The following is a 16,794-nucleotide window of genomic DNA, read 5'->3' on the forward strand; positions in this document are numbered from 1 at the left end:
TCGGTATGCTTTAGCAACATCTACACTAACCTTTTGGAAAAAAACAGCCACCTCTTGTTGTCATCTCCAGAAACTTGACCGGTATGTCCATAAGCACAAAATCTTTTGATATTGCAATCTTCCCTTTCTTGCAAGGATCCAACTGCCTCATCAAGTGAACTCTTTAAGATTCTTTGGAGAATCCGAACAGTGGCCCATGCTGGGGTCTTTAACTTGACTGCTTCTTCTAAATTTAAGACCTGAACCTATCCTGACACTCACGGTCATATTTTTGCTTTACTTCATCCCTTGTCGCTGATTGGAGTTAAAGGCTAATGTAATGCTACTTTGTGGCTTTTCACTAGCCATTGCATGTGTAGTTACGATATATTACAGTCGTGAACACAGAAGACTGGTACAGTTAGAGAGAAAGACACAAACTTTTTAGTATTATATTTGAAAACTACTACATTCAAACCCAGCCTGTACCTTACAGATCCTGAAACATTATCATCTCAGGTAGTAGAACTCTAAGGTATACCTGATATTATAGGCTCTAATATGGTACAGTGAATTACTAATTTGGGATTTTGTGTCCCTAAACAGTCATACAGCGTTTTCTTGCAGTCTTTAAATTACACACAATGAGGTCTAGTTAATCTTGAGTTATCATTTCTGCTACTAAAGTTGCTCACATTTCACCAGCTACTCCTTAGTCTGTCAAACGAGTGTTATTTGTGCAGCGGGGATTTCACAATAAAACACAAACAGGTTCTTTTACTGAGTTCACTTAGCTTGAAAATTAGATTTATTTTTTTTTTTTTTACTGTGGCTTAATTAATTGTTGTATTAATGTGCTCTAGTGCAGAGACAACAGGTAGGACCTGACTCACTACACTTCAGAGACGCGACTTAGTGCCTTTGGTGTACATTCAGCCACTGCAAACAGAACTGAAATGTGTGTCTGTCAGTGTATTTTTGGATTAAGGGGTATTCTGTTTGTTCATTGTGGTGGAGATTTGCAGTGCTTGCATGGCCTGTGAGTGTGGGCTGAGCCGTGTGTGTGTGTGTGTGTGTATGCCGAGCCCTTGTGCTGCAGGATATCAGTGGAGTCAAGTATTTGCATTCGCCATCATCTTTTTGGAGGTGTTTGCACACAGACTCTCTATGTCAGTCATTGTGGTTGCCAGGTTGGGTAATCAGATCTTGTTTATTGCATCACGCCTGTTTCAACATATCAGAATAATGATAAACAGAGAAATGGAAGTAGTTTAGGATGGAGTCCAAGAATTGCAGTGAGCATTAACAGAGGGTAACATGATCCAGACTGTTATTGACAGTGCCAGTGGAGAGGCAACGGGGGCAAGGACAAACTGAGAGTTAGTGAAACGAGGACCTGGACCTGCTGCATTATCTGGCTCGATTCTGGCTTTATAAGTTCTCTTTTTTGCAGCATATGCTGCCCATTACAAGCTGAGCCTGGGCTTCAAATCACCATTTGGAGTCAGGATTGTAATGCTGTACAAAATTCTGCACTAATGCTCTTCAGTGGTATCTTCCTTTGTTTCTGTTATACACACCTCGACCTTGTTTCCAGAACATAAAGGTGGCCGATTTACACCGACATCTTTGCTGTGATTCATGCTGGAGATGTCTGAAGAGCACTCATGCATTGGACAGTATGTTTATAACCCTGAACCTCCACACACTGTCATTAATATACATACAAGTATATTACACACACGCAAGGAGGTGGAGATAGATCCTGCTGACTGATTATGAAGGATGACGCAGTGTCCTCGATTCCTTTAACATTGTTGAGAATTTTGGTATGTGGGCGAATGTGCTCTCTCTCGGATGCTATAAAAATGGGTTACTGTACTAAGGCGCCTGTCCTTGTGTGTGTGCACATGTGTTTGTATGTTTCGTGTGGCGTGAGCATGCATGTTCGCCTCTGCGCTCATTTATTCCTTCTTGTGCATGTGATAGTGTGTGCGTGTAGTAATTGGTTGCGTACTGTGCGTAAAATATATATATGAATAATGCACTATCCATCTGAATTTTTAATAGCACCCCTCTCTGACACTGTGCAGTTTAGTCCAAGTGCAAAACAGAGGCATACAGTATTTTAATAGTTTCATGTTCTAATCTTTAGTATTATCCTGTACTTACACACACAGGAGCTTACACATGCCAACCTCATTTCATACAATTGCTGCGCCTTTAAGAGAGTGATACGGAGTCAGGAATGAGGGAAGAAGAGAGAGCAGGGAATGGAGACAGATGAGCGAGGGAGAATCATAGAGAGACAGTGAGGGAAAAGGAAACAGAAGGGGGGGAGATGGGAGCAGTCTAAAAATAAACCTTCAGAAATGCTTTTTTAAATCTGCAGTGATGCAAAGTATTCATTCGAATAAATGCTCCTGCAGTGTGACCGCAGCACCCCTGCATATGGTTTAACGCTTTACGCTTTCGTTCCAGTCTGACAGATACACGTGTAATTTTCCAGCAAATTATATACTTTAAGGAATTTTCTCATCAATTCACGATACGCCTTGTCGTTGAGGAATAAAAACGGGTGAATGAGAAGAAAATGCGCCGCTGCACACAGCCCGGTTCAGAGGTTTGGTGACAGTTGTGATTTCGGATCGCTGTTCGGCTCACCTTCTCCTACCTTCCTCCTGCTCCGGGCCCAGAGAGCCTTCTGATTTGTGTTGCATAGCCATCTGTTCAGACTAATTAACTAATTAACTAATTAATGAACTCTGGGGAAAGGCCCACCATCGTGGGCTCTGAGAGTGAGAACATTTTTCACCTCAGGAAGAGAGATGAAACGCTTCTTCTGGAAACGTTTCTCCACACTTTCTTCCTAATTTCAGCTTTTTACTTGCAAGTAGTCAAGTAACCTATATAGAAGAAAATGGCACCACGTTTAATAAGCTCCTCCTGTACACTATTACATTCGTGTCTCCAATTAAAGAAGAAATGAATTTACCATAAGTAGATTATTATCCTACCAAAGGTTTCTTTTAATATTCACATTTTTTACTCATATGTTTTCTCCTAAAAAGCGGCTGACTGATTCGTTAAAGCAAGCAGATTTTAGTGTCAATATCCTCAAAATACCCTGGAAACCAGCCCTACTTCTGCCACCCACTAAATTCTTTTGATCGAAAGTTGGCCTGGAGTCACTCCATTTGGAACTGATTATGCTCCGGCCAAAATCTGCCAGGCCAATCGGATCAATCGGCATTACGTGGTGATGGACAGGAGTAATAGTGACACATCCGAGCGCCGTGGAGTTGAATTAGCTTGCAACGAAATGCCTCAAAGTGGTTGTAGGTCTGTCCAACGGCATGCAGACGTATGTTTTTTCTCTGCATCGGTTGAAACACGCCCTATAATGAAATCCAAACGGTGTGTTACCAGACTCTAGAACATCTCATCATTCATTCATTCATTCATTCATCTTCTATACCCGTTTTGTCCTGTTAAGGGTCACGGGGGTCTGCTGGAGCCTATCCCAGCTGTCATCGGGCGAGAGGCAGGGGTACACCCTGGACAGGTCGCCAGTCCAGAACATCTCATCATCTAATAAAATTTATTATTATTATTATTATTTAAAAATTCCCTCTTTACATAGCAGGATTTGCACCTCCCCTGAGTGCCTCTTGTTCCTAACCTGTAAGCAGTGAGTTACATATATGTATGTACGTATATATTCACTAGATACGGAGCAACATTCATTTGGAGCTATATTTATAGTCATCTCATGAATTTCTGATCTGTACATAGTCCTTATCTGTGTCTTTTTTTAGTTCCGTTTAGAAAATATATGTTAATTCCTTCGCTATGTTTAGCGGCTAATTCTTAGTTTTGTTTATCGGCCGTGTGGGACTAGGGAGGGAGGTAGGAAACTGTGGATTTTATCAGGAGATTTTCAGATGCTTGTAGAACAAATGATCAAATAGTTATGAGCAGTAAATCTGAACTAAAACATTGAAGCAGCGGGTGCTAAAGCCAAAACAGTGAGCTAATAAAGGCTAAATGGCTTAGCAGAACTTAGCTGTAGCTTGTAGCGGTAATTCATCAATACAACCAATCTCTTTCACATTACACACTGAAAGCCTATAGCATTATTTCAATGTCTCAGTGTTTTAAACCTTACTAAATGTAGTTATAATTGATTTATAATACTTTATTTACAACATTTTTATTTTACCGCATAAATTATTGAAACACTGAAGAAATTCTACATTTTAGCCTGCTGTTTTTCCAGCTTGCCCATCAACATTAGTTTTAATGATGTGATGACACCACTAAAAACACAGTTTTATCTGTTATTTAACACACATCATTTTTTCCGAGGCCATGCACGCAATCATGTCAAACAATGTCAGTGTATCCACGAAATACTGCTTCGCTCAGAGAGCCCTGGGAGTCCGTTCACATTATGTTGCCTGTTGTTCTCAAAGGCGTCCTTTTTAATATGACATAAACGGTATTTTTAGCCAGAGCTGTCAATTAATTTGAGCCCGCTGCCTTCTCACAGCTCAGCTGTCTCTAAACACAGATAAAACACACCTCCCACTCTATGCATAGATCCTCAAACTTCCCACTCTGCATGCAGTCCTTCTTTCCCCATGTTTTGCCTGGTGGTCATGCACCGACTATCATGACAGAAAATAAAATTAAGTAATCTTGCCTCAGTTTCATTCTGGTTGTCGGTAGAATTAGATGCAGGCCAAGATGATGGACCTAAAGATTATATACTTAAATAGCAGGCCTAAGAGATGGCTTAGTGCTTGATGATTATGTGTTTCAAATTCTTGACACAGAAAAACAGTAGCTAAAGACAGCTGCTGTCCTCTTATAGATAAAGTTTGCATTGAACAGTAATGACTTATAGGCATATTGACCGAAACTGACACCAATCTGTTTTCCGGGCTGACAGCCAGATGCACAGCTGGACTTGTCAAATATAAGAAAGATACTTTATGCAAAGTAAAATGGCTTACACATCACATTAATTGTCAAAATTCATCTGAAATTGTCCAGGTCTCTAGTGTATCAGCCGTACTTCCCACACCCAGTGTGTGTTGCAGACGTTCATCCCTTCATTACCTGTAACAGCTTATCTTGTAGAGGGTCGCAGGGGGCTGGAGCCTATCCAGCGTGCACCCTGGACAGTTTGCCAGTTGGCGCAGATGCTCCTAAACTTATTTAAAGGTATATTATGATGTTTGTATCCCATACATATGCCATCCTCTAGATTCTCAGAAGGGGACTCAAGGAGGGGGAACTGAAGGAGAAATGTGAAGTCAAAAATCTGATAATCATAACTTAATCTTAACCCTTAATAGGACACTCATTTAAATACTTGGAAATTGGAAATTCACCCAGCTGTAAATACAAATGTAAACATGTATTTAAGACCATTACAACATAAGTGTTGATTCAGGCACAGTAAACATACACAGACATACACAGTATCACATTAGACAACATTAGGCCTCTTCTTCAGGGTACCTAATAAAACAGTTATGCTCAGCGTTCATGCAAAGGTGGACGTTGCAGATCACATTTGACCCTGAGAATGTTGCCTTGATCTTCTCTGATGGGCTGGGTGAAAACCACATGCTTCTAAACTAACCAAATAAAAAGTGTTGAGATGCCTTAACTCCCACTAGCAGTTGATATATTAGTTCTGCCTATTATTGTATTATTAACTTGCCGACTAAAACTGTGTTCTATCTGATGAAAAATTTCTGCTTCAAGTATTTTAACTTGATTGAGGTAATTTGGTCCTTAATTCTTGCAGACTGCGGTTTGTCATCAGCGATCGGTCCTTTCTGAAATGGAACTTTCTTTGAGAAGCTTTGAAACATCTCTGTGTCTGTCATCATGATGTTTGAAGCATTGCTTTACAAATTTGCGCGACAGCCTGGTTTTATTGCGCAGCTCGGCGCCGTTTGAGCATACATTTGTGAGTAAAAATCAAATGAGATAGGTGTGGTAATAAATTCAGTGACACATAAGACCTATGGGTGGTGTGCTGAAATCACATTAGTTCAACAGGAGGAAGCCCAGTTACAATATAACTTAATGTCTGGATATACTTGACATACAGAATGATACGTAATTGAAATGGACCTGCCAGCAGGTCTCTTGGATTGAACCTTTACTGCCAAGAAGGGTATTTAACCGATTTGTGTTTAAAATAAATAAGTAAATAAATAAAAAAATCTGATAATCCAAGAAGAATGTGCAAGAGGTGAGGTACAACAGCAGATCTTTGAGTCAGATATTTTTCCATTGTGATTTTCTCCTGTCATATTCATCCACCGTTACATTCACACATCACAGATAATCCCCAACTTTGCCGAGCAGTATTGAATGATCAAATCCACTCTATTCCAATCATCTTCAGTGTGCAGGAGACATTCGCCATCTGCTCAGGTTTATTCTTTCCTTTTTTGTAATAGTGCCTCCACCTGTGCTTGATTAATTTAGTGACTCACGTACAGAAAAACGGGAAAGCTTTGTTTTGCTCTCTCCAATCACCTCCAATCATCTAGATCTTGACATCGCACATCATCTCCTGTGTGACGTCAAATGATCTAATATGTCCTTCACTATATTCCTTTCACCTTTCTGTCATTTAGGATCTAACAGTATCTTTGGGCCATATTCAGTTTAATACCTGTTTTATACCTCTGGATTATTTTTTTTTATTTCTCTCCCTCCTTTTGTTTCTCTGTTCAGAGGAATATGTGCAGTGACCTGCTGCATTCATTCTGTTCAGTCCCAAATATTACTCTGCAGACGCATGTTCCCATCTCAGCAGTCAAACAGTCAGATGTCTGACCGCAATTCAGCTCTGGATTGCGAATTTGTGAATGGCTGACTGTACACAATACTGGAAAGAGTCTCTTTTGACGTGGCGTTTTTTTTTTTTTTTTAATAATGCACTTCTTCTGTCTCAAAAAACAATCCATTTGATACATCACTATGGTAAAATATCTTCCGGTTGCAGATGCAATATCAATAGGGGATAATGGCTCTTGCTATGACTCATCTCATCAGTGTACATTAGAGAAAGGCTAAGTGCTTCTACTGGTTTTTGCGTTATGCTTTCATAATTTCATAAAATAAACTTTTAGAGAGGATTTTTTTTTGATAGTGATAGAGTACACAGTTAATGGATACAACACACTGTAAGCATTTCTGTTTTAAATTTCCCTCCATTAGCTGCTCACTACTCCTCTGTTTCCTTTCATCCATTCATTTCACTGTCTTCACCCTGTATCTTTACTTAGAGGTTGATGACTCTCCTCGCAGTTCCTCGGCCGTTACCTAAAGCAAGTGTTGAATATGCATGAGTTCAGCCTCATAAACTGCTGCTCTCAGCGCTAAAGTCAGAAGTAAGCCCAAGTCAGCAGATGGGAGGGGGGATCAGAAAGAAAACTTACTGGAAGAGAAGGGAGGAGGGAACTTGTTTGACTTATCTTCAGCGATGGAAGATAAGCCAGGCTTCCAATCTTTTTTGTGCTCTTGCAAAGAGAGTGCAACAGGAGGCGCTAGCTCAAGCTAGCCTGCCAGTTCACACTCTGGACTGCACGTCTGCGCGTTGACTTTGTCTTCTGAGTTCATGGGCGCGTGCAATGCTGCTGTTCTACTTGAATATGGAAGTGCTTGGATGTGTGTATGCAAGTGCTTTTGTGAGTGTCTGTCCATATCATTTTGCCTGAAGCCCTGGACAGTTGCCAGGCAACCGTGGCAGGCAGCTCAGCACGGCTGGGCAGCAGACACTTCCACATGCCCATGGTTTTGATAAGCGGCACAGGTCAGCGCTGATACGTTACCAGGTCAGAGTCGCATCAGGCTAAAAGCCAGTCAATTGCTGGGATGATCTAAAGATAATACAATTACACACTAACATGCAAACTATATATTGATTACTGGCTGTAATCCCTTCAAGGTAGTATTTCTGCTATGGCACTGATATTTAAATTTATGTTTTTAATAATCCACTAAACACTGCACAGTGGAAGCAGGGAGCAGCTGTGGTTTCTTATAAATTTGGCAAACCTATTATCTCTAGATCACAATTTAATCATACTTTGGTCTCTCTTGATCATTATCTCATTATCATTATTAAAGAAGAAAGATTATTGTCTACTCCAGACTGGGTCACGGTTTGTGGTTGCATATTTTGCACATATGTAACGCTAGGGATAGTTATAGATTTCCATTTACTTGTGAACGTGAGATAATGTAAAAGAACATAAGCAGATATGACTGCCTTGAGCTTAAATGTGTTGTAAGTACAATAAAATAAGTAAAATAGGTAGAATATCTTCGTCACTATGTGTATAAAACATAAAAAACAAAATTAATTAAAAGTTATTTTTGGCTTCTGACAAGTGTCTTTTTCATCTTTATGTGTTTTTCACACAATATTCTGGTTCATTAAATGTGAGAAATTAGTAGATTTACAAAACGCTTTTGGCTCCTCTCCCATAAAACAAAAATAACACTTGCATCTTGTGGCTGGTACCAGTGAACCAAAGCAAAATAGCCATTAAAAAAATGTATATATGGAAAATCCTACAAAATATGTGTACTCTCTGTAATATGAATCATAATTAATCCAGGTTAACCCAACAAAACACTCCAGGCTTCAAGTGCTGTTAACTGTAGTGCAAGTACAGTGAAGAGTGTGGAAAGAGACGCGCGCTGTGTCACGCTGACTGTTGTAGAAAGGTCAATTTGGCAGGTTATCATCACCACCATCATCGCGGCTGCTGTTGCCATCACCATCATCATCACCATCATCAACGCCATCACTTACATTATAAGCATCGACAATAAAACTTAATTTGCTGTTCGGCGCCCTCAAAAACGTGCTGACTGTCTCAACTCCTGCCATCTGTCCCTGTGTAGTGTACTTTACAGCTGTCCCACTTCTTTTCTGACTGCCCTTTAGAACACATGGCTTAAGTCAGTCGCTTCTATGTGTCTTCTGAAGTCCGGAACAACTTAGTTAAACACTTGAATGCGTGCTTTAAGAGAAACATCATGACAGACTGAGACCGTGACCTCGTGTACAGTGGTCTATGCTGCATATGCAAGGTTATACTGGGCATAGTCCTGCAACGGTAAACATTTATTCACCAGCTCTGCTTATTTAGGTGACATACTGTACAAATAATCAAGGATGCGTGTTCAGCAGGGTGATACGAAACATTTTGACATTCCAATGTCTCTCTGTGCCTCAAACTGTCCACAGACAGTAAAAGCACCGTTTAATTCCTGCTGTCTCATTTCTGCTCAAGGTAAGACGCTATCATACTGCTTATTATATTCATAACATTCGTGCATCTGTGAAGACCCTGCCACTTTCTCCGAATGTGCCAGATGTGTTTTGTTATGTCCTATTAAAGATGACTGCCATGACTGCGCTCATCAGACTGCTCAGTGAATCATTGATCGGCGTCCAACAAACGTTTGTGCTCTTCGATAAACAGTCTTTCATACACAGCTGTCTTTACTTAAAAGCAGTGTTTCTTCTTCACAAATGTGGATGAATGCCTTCACGGTCCAGCTCTCTTTTTGGGTCTCTAGTTGAAGGCTAATTTTGATCTCAGAGATGTTTCCTTCTTTTGCCAGTCAGCAATTTTCCGCCCATTTCATTTACACTTTGGAAAGTTTAAACCAGTTAGCAGCACAAGCAAATTAACATGTTGGTCTTTTCAGAGCTCTCGATTTGTTTCAAAAGCCAGGCTCAGACTACAGTGGTTTGGGGCTGATTTATCCCCAGATTCGCACCTCCCGACACTTATTATTTGGTAATGCGAGGTCCTGAACTGCTTGTAGAATCATCGGGGCTACCTTCATAAATATCGAACATGCTTGAACTTTAGGATAAGAAAATTGGATGATTACAGCTGTATTTTCACTTTAACCAATGAGACAGTAAACACTATCCCTCTGGGCTAGCCTACTATATATAGCTAGCAATAATCTAGTTAACAGATATTAAAACTGATGGTTCAAATCTCACCTTCAGTTTTAGCTCAGTGTTGACCTCGTCTCCCCAACCGGTGTTCTCACCTGCACATGCATCTCATATACAGTATGACATCACTCGAAAATCCATCTGTAGTTTGGCTTGCGTTGTATTATGTAGTAACATATTATTTGGAAGTCTGCCATCCACATTTCTGATGAGATTGTTAGTGGCTGATCATCTCATCATCTTATCTGTTTAAGTCACTAATCATAGTTGGATAAAATCTGAGATCTCCCTCAATCCCAAAGCTCCTTGTTGATATTTTTATATTTCCAGTGGACAACATGACTACTCTTATGTAGAAATGGTACAGTGGTGCGAAACCTACCGAAGAACATCACTGTTTCATAGTTTTAAAGGTTCTTTGAAGCCGTAGGGATCTAAGAAGAAATTTGTCCCATTTTGTTACAGATTCTTTCTGCTGCCCCCAGGTGGTCAAAATCAGTTACTGCAGATTTGCAAAGTTATTTTTACACTGGTCTGCTTTTGAATGAATCTTTTACATGTTAGTTTCATAAGAATAAAGACAAACTTGTTTTATACTTAATAATTACCCACCTGACCACCATGTGAACTCTCCAACTGAGATGTTATGATTTGGGTTTTGTGGAGCAAAAAATGAGAGCTAGTGACCTGTTGTGAAAGAACAACATTGGGGGCATTCTCAACATTTCTCTCTCCCCAGGGTACTGACGGTCAGGCATGTCTTATGTTCTCCGGAATTCATGTCAGGTGCACCTCACTTAATATCATCGAGTATCATCGAGGCTTGTGCCTTTTAGATCTACGTGTGCAGTTTACTGAAATCCTCTCCAGTCCTTTCCAGTTTTGAAGTCATCCCATCAGTAAAAACAAATTGACAAGTTTGTTGCAAGGTGAAATAGCTCGGTGCTGTCTAAATTGCATGTCAAGGACGGTAGTTCAGAACAAAGCATTCTGTGTGTGCGTTTGGCATTTTGTTCAGTTTATTTTATCTTGTTGTGGGTGTGCACCTACTGTGTAAATGTGTGTCCTGGAAGTAGGTGAAACATGCCTTCTGTTGCTCTCCTCCTCTCTCCGCTGACAAGTTCTCTTAACTGTGTTGTATTTTGAGCGTGGGTATTAGAAATGAGTAATTTGGCAAGCTTTCGGTGTGAAATCTCCTCAGACTCACAGTGAGTTGGAGGCTGAGAAGTTCCTGATAATAACAGGATGCCATCTTCTGTTTGTGTGGGATACTTAAAAAAAACAAAAAACAATTCTGTGTTATTCCATGGCCCCTGAATTTCTTCCCTGCTCCTCCGTTCGCACATAATCGGCATTTCTATGTTTCCTCTAATTTGCCCTGCAGGGTTTCTGAGCACAGGGGACCAGTCTGCTAAAGGGAACTATGGCTTGTTGGACCAGATCCAGGCCCTGCGCTGGCTCAATGAAAACATTGGTCACTTTGGAGGAGACCCAGAGAGAATCACCATCTTTGGCTCAGGAGCTGGTGCCGCCTGTGTGAACCTTCTCATCCTTTCCCACCACTCCGAGGGTAAGGTTCTTTCACTGTCATTGCCACATTTGTAGTCATACACCCTGCTCAAACGGGATTAACGTTTGAGGACATGAACAGCCTAAACCTGATAAAAATACATCCCAATATTATTTCCTCTTGTCGCAGTATTCAGAAAATGAGACGCTCACTGTTTGCAGCATTGTAGCATTGCTATAAAGATTGAGTAATGTGAAAGAAAACCAGATTGTAAGTATGGAGGCTGCCGGAGTCGACAGATGGGTGAAATCAGTTGTGGGTTTTTTTTTGTGTGGGTTTTTTTTGCCGTAAAAAAACATTACTCATCTTGGGACACAAACCCTGTAATAATCCCAAATAACGTCATTGGGGCTAAGATCACTGAACTGCACTGACAGAATTGTCCTTCTCCAATAACACTAATCCTGTCTGAACAAAGCATTAAGAAGAGATGCATCCTATAACACACACACACACTATATATAGTGGACTAATATTTATTATTGGACAATATAATTTTACCAAGTTAGATATTCTAGGTTGCTTTGCTATTTTCGCACGGTATGGTAAGTTTCCATAAGGTGCTAATGGTTTTATGTTAAACGTAGTCTGCTCTCATTGGTCAGCTGCAAGAGTCCGAGCAGCCGCTGCCCACCGTTCCACACTAGCACTGCCCGTCTTCGTAACAAGGGACATTAGCACCTAGCTCAACACGGAGTAGAGCCTTGAGAAAAGGCTGCAGCGTTGTCGAGGATTACTCACCACAACCCTTGCCTACGCCAGCGGATTGTGTGTAGAATGAGACAGGGATGACCCTGAGCGTGTCTTTTTTTCTTGAGTTAGGCCATACATGTTCAAGCTGAGAATCAAATCCACTAGTGTATAGACACAGAGAGAGAGGGAGGGGCATAATGATTCTCTGAGAGAAGAATGAGTCATCAGCATTTTCAAATTGTCTTCCAGGAAACTCTAAAATGCCATTAAGAGTGCCTGCTAATGTTTTCGTCTTTGTTGAGCCAGATGCTGGCATACAGGTGACTTTCAGTATGTGATGCATCCTACAGAACCAGTTAAACAATGTAGATTTTTTTTTTTCACAACTTTAAAATCATTCAGTCCCCTTGATAGATGAGGAGCAGTTAAAAATTGCTCTTTTGCGATTTTACTCGTGTATTTGGGCTTCCAGACTAAATTACAGAGTCACATGTCTTTTTTTGTAAAAGAGAAAAGAGAGAAAAGAAAGGTATAAATGGTCTTATCTGTGTATCTGTGCGATGATCCACAGAGGCCCCTCCCCTCAACCCATATGACCCAAAGGCCCCCACTAACAACATTCTGTTGCCAGACACCACAGGACACCCTCTGAAGGCCCATGTCCATTCTCTGATGAGTCATAACTGATTTGGAGGCACAAGGGAGACCTACACACTATTAGGAAGGTGGGCATAATGTTATGCCTGATCGGTGTATAGTGTAAGCCAAAGTTTTAGTCCATGATGCCAGATTTAGTAAATAAATGGATGCAAACCTAACAATGAATATTTGGTAAAGTAAATAAAAGTACATTTTGTTCATCATTGTTGCTTTTTCCTCTCTGGTGAAGTCGTGCCAGAAAAACTACTTTTTCCAAAGTAAATTTTGCTCGCATATGAGGTGAAGAAACAGCTATGACATTATGCAACAGTTATTGATTGTCGTTCATTAATCCCTTAATCCCTTCATCTGATGAAATGACCTGATGTATTGAGTCTCCTTTCTTTTCTTTTTTTTTTTTTTTTGAGATGTCTCCTTGGCACTGTTTCCACGTTTGACAGTTTTCCTCTGCAGATAATGGATTCTGGTGTGGGCCAGCTAAAGTCCTCTCTCTACCAATGCCTGTGAGCTCAGCACTCATAACCATACAGACTGATTTGTATGGCTTCTCCTGGTCACTACTGTAACGGTCATTATTTCCACCTGCTGTGCACCTGGAAGCCTTGAGTATGTGTCACATTTCTTTGACGGCGGGCAACTGTGAGAGTGATTTAGGTATTTCGATTCAAAATGAAAGCATGACATTAAAATGCAGCGGATGTCAGCGTTGTTATTTTACGTGATGAAATAACAGTACAAAAACACAGTATAAAAAATAGAAATTAATCTTGTAACACGCTCGTCTCATCCATAGGACAACGCCACTTTGGAAACCGCTGCAGAATGCAATACATTAAAGACTGTGTTCACTTATTTGAATGGCGTGCCTTTTAAAATACCCACCAGATGCTCGGTCACTAATCTTCTGTTGTGATCTTGGTCAGTAGAGTTGAGAAGGTGAATGGCATTTTGTACTCTACCAAGAATTCAGATTATTACTAAACTGGTAACCTTCATTCTGACAGACTGTCCTTGGGCGGATTATAAAAACCGTCACGTTTAGACGTACCGTAGGAAGCGGATCCTCAGCGTGTGTGTGCAAGGGAACACACACACACACACACACCTTTTTGTCTGTCACGAGTCAGGAAACATTCAGGGGGAGATGGAAAAGCGATTCAGAGATGAGGTTTAATCTGCCAAGGTGTTAGCTCTTGTCATGTTGCCAGCTCTTGTTAACTACACTGCATGCGGCCCACAGACAAAGACAAATACCCACACCTGAGAGGAGACTTTATGTAATACTGATCAGACCCATCAGCTTTCATCTCCATTTGATCTCTTATTACAAAATTCCTTTAAGAATCTGTCTCTTTCATCGTTTAACGTTGAATTATTTTTGGTCCAGATTTTGTTATAGTTGGTGAGATATAAAACTGCTTGTTATGCTTAGATTTTCTGTACTCCATTTTGAAGACAGGCTGTAACGCTGCAAAGTGCAGTAAAAGTTGGAGGGTGAACAGTTTTTAAAGGTACTGTGTGTGTGTGTGTATGTGTGTACAGAGGAGAGATGAGAGATGAGATGAGGAGTTGAGCTGAAGCTGCAGCTGAGAGGCTTCTTAATTGATTTCACAGGGAGAGGAGCGGGGGCGGGGCACATGCAGAATATGGGGGGGGCTTAATTATTAATGACAGAATCTGCAGATAAAACAGGGGGACAGCAAGCCACTTTACATAACAGTGCAGCGGTGCAACAGCGCGAGCCGTTTTCTTTCTCTTTCCCGCTTTATCCGGCTAGCCCGCCGCTGCGTGAAGAGTTGTCGACATTTTTCTTGCTGCTGTCTCGCGTTGTATGCGGTGGAAACACCATTTTTTTTGTACACCAAAATGTTCATAAAGATTTTATCAAGCTATGAGATGCAGCAGAATATCTGCTTCCCCTTGCTTCATATCTAACATCGTACAATTGCGCCTCCTCCCAAGTATGCATTATTTAATGTGCTCCTTCTGTAAGGTCTTGAAGGCCCCCTCAGCTGCTAGCAAAAGTGTGTCAGAAAGAAAAATTAAACACATCTAAATGGATGGAGATTAAGCAGTTATATATTTTCACGCATCTGCTACTTGTGGTCATTGGTTGTACAGGCCTTTTCCAGAGGGCCATCGCTCAGAGTGGCTCAGCCATCTCCAGCTGGTCAGTCAACTACCGACCGCTGATGTACACCAAGATCCTGGCGAAGAAGGTCGGCTGCACTCTGGGGGATATGGCAGAGTTGGTCGACTGCCTGCGGAGGAAGAGTTTTCGGGAGCTGGTGGACCAAGACATCCAGCCTGCGCGCTACCACATCGCCTTTGGGCCTGTGGTTGATGGGGACGTGGTGCCTGATGACCCCGAGATCCTCATGCAGCAGGTTAGCGGTGATTTCTCTTGACTGCCATCTGGGGAATAATTTCGCTTATTATATCTACCAGACATAATACCAGTCGTTTTTTTAAATTTATCTATTTATTTTTAATAACTTGTGACTGAATACTCCTCTAACATCACTGCTGCATTTTCTTTTGTCATGTCATGCTGTGTGTCTGTTGGAACGCCAGGGCGAATTCCTCAACTACGACATATTGCTTGGGGTCAACCAGGGAGAGGGCCTGAAGTTTGTGGACGACAGTGAAGGAGAGGACGGAATATCAGCCGCCTCATTTGACTACACTATCTCCAACTTTGTGGACAATCTATATGGATACCCTGATGGTCAGATCCTACCCTGTTTTGTTTCAAAATTATTAGTTAATTATTAATTATTAGCTGAAATCTGTAGCTTTTACATGTTGTAGGGATTATGGTTGGAAAGGTTTATGGTTGTGATTGTAACAAGAGAGACTCGTCCACTTCAGCCTGCAAGGCAAGGGTCAGGGATGATAAAGTCTTGCATGCCATTGGCGTGCTAGCCAGTTAGCATTTTACCCCTGTCTGTGCGTGACATTAATACAGTGTTATCTTCTACGGCTGTAGTTACATCTTGCACAGGGTATGACACTAGTGTATTATGAGTCTTTTGTGTTTCACATTTCAGCCTTGAAGCCTTCCCCCTAATGTGGCAGATAAACATGCACTCTGCCACTGCGTGTACACTCACATTCCTTTTTTTGTTTCTTCCAAGGTAAAGATATCCTGAGGGAAACCATAAAGTTCATGTACACAGACTGGGCTGACAGGGACAACAGTGACATGCGTAGGAAGACCCTCCTGGCGCTGTTCACGGACCACCAGTGGGTGGCCCCGGCTGTCGCCACCGCCAAACTGCACGCTGAGTTCCAGTCGCCTGTCTACTTCTATACCTTCCACCACCACTGTCAGACTGAGGCAAGGCCGGACTGGGCTGACGCTGCCCATGGTGATGAGATCCCCTATGTGTTTGGGATTCCCATGGTGGGAGCCACTGACCTGTTCCCCTGTAACTTCTCCAAGAATGACGTAATGCTCAGTGCAGTAGTCATGACGTACTGGACCAACTTCGCCAAGACAGGGTTAGTATAATGCCTGAGTGAAAAAAATATATCATTTAATATTAGACTGTGTGTAGAATATATTGTATGTATGTGCTGTCTGGAAAACTGAGTCTGTTGTCCGTTTAGCACTTAACCCAATTGTGAAGTCAGAAATAGGACGTGATTATGACAAACTTATCCCAGGAAAGAGCACGTTGTAGGTGAAGGTGAAAATAGTTTTAGTAACTTAAACCGTGTCTACACAGAATGCTTTGAACCACATTAGCAGAACGGCAGCATCCTCGGTGCTCCGTCTGCGTCTCCACAGGAGGCCTTCAGGCACAGTGCTGAGCTGTGGGTCACCCACATGGAAGCGTTCGGATCCCAGTTCACCGCCGCTGCAGTT

General features: G+C 41.4%; 1 protein-coding gene across 1 annotated transcript in view; it reads left to right on the forward strand.

The window, feature by feature from the left end:
* nlgn2b (neuroligin 2b) overlaps nt 1-16,794 on the forward strand; it is a gene marked incomplete at its 3' end in the record, with an annotated part of 33,228 nt that overhangs the window by 14,585 nt on the left and 1,849 nt on the right. The window contains exons 4-7 of the mRNA XM_084564408.1: nt 11,385-11,570; nt 15,045-15,310; nt 15,498-15,651; nt 16,061-16,427. Of these exons, the coding sequence (XP_084420534.1) occupies nt 11,385-11,570; nt 15,045-15,310; nt 15,498-15,651; nt 16,061-16,427 (973 nt within the window). The remainder of the gene's footprint in view (nt 1-11,384; nt 11,571-15,044; nt 15,311-15,497; nt 15,652-16,060; nt 16,428-16,794) is intronic.

This window comes from Chelon labrosus (assembly GCF_963514085.1).
Source record: "Chelon labrosus genome assembly, chromosome: 17".
In the NCBI taxonomy this organism is placed as follows: domain Eukaryota; kingdom Metazoa; phylum Chordata; class Actinopteri; order Mugiliformes; family Mugilidae; genus Chelon; species Chelon labrosus.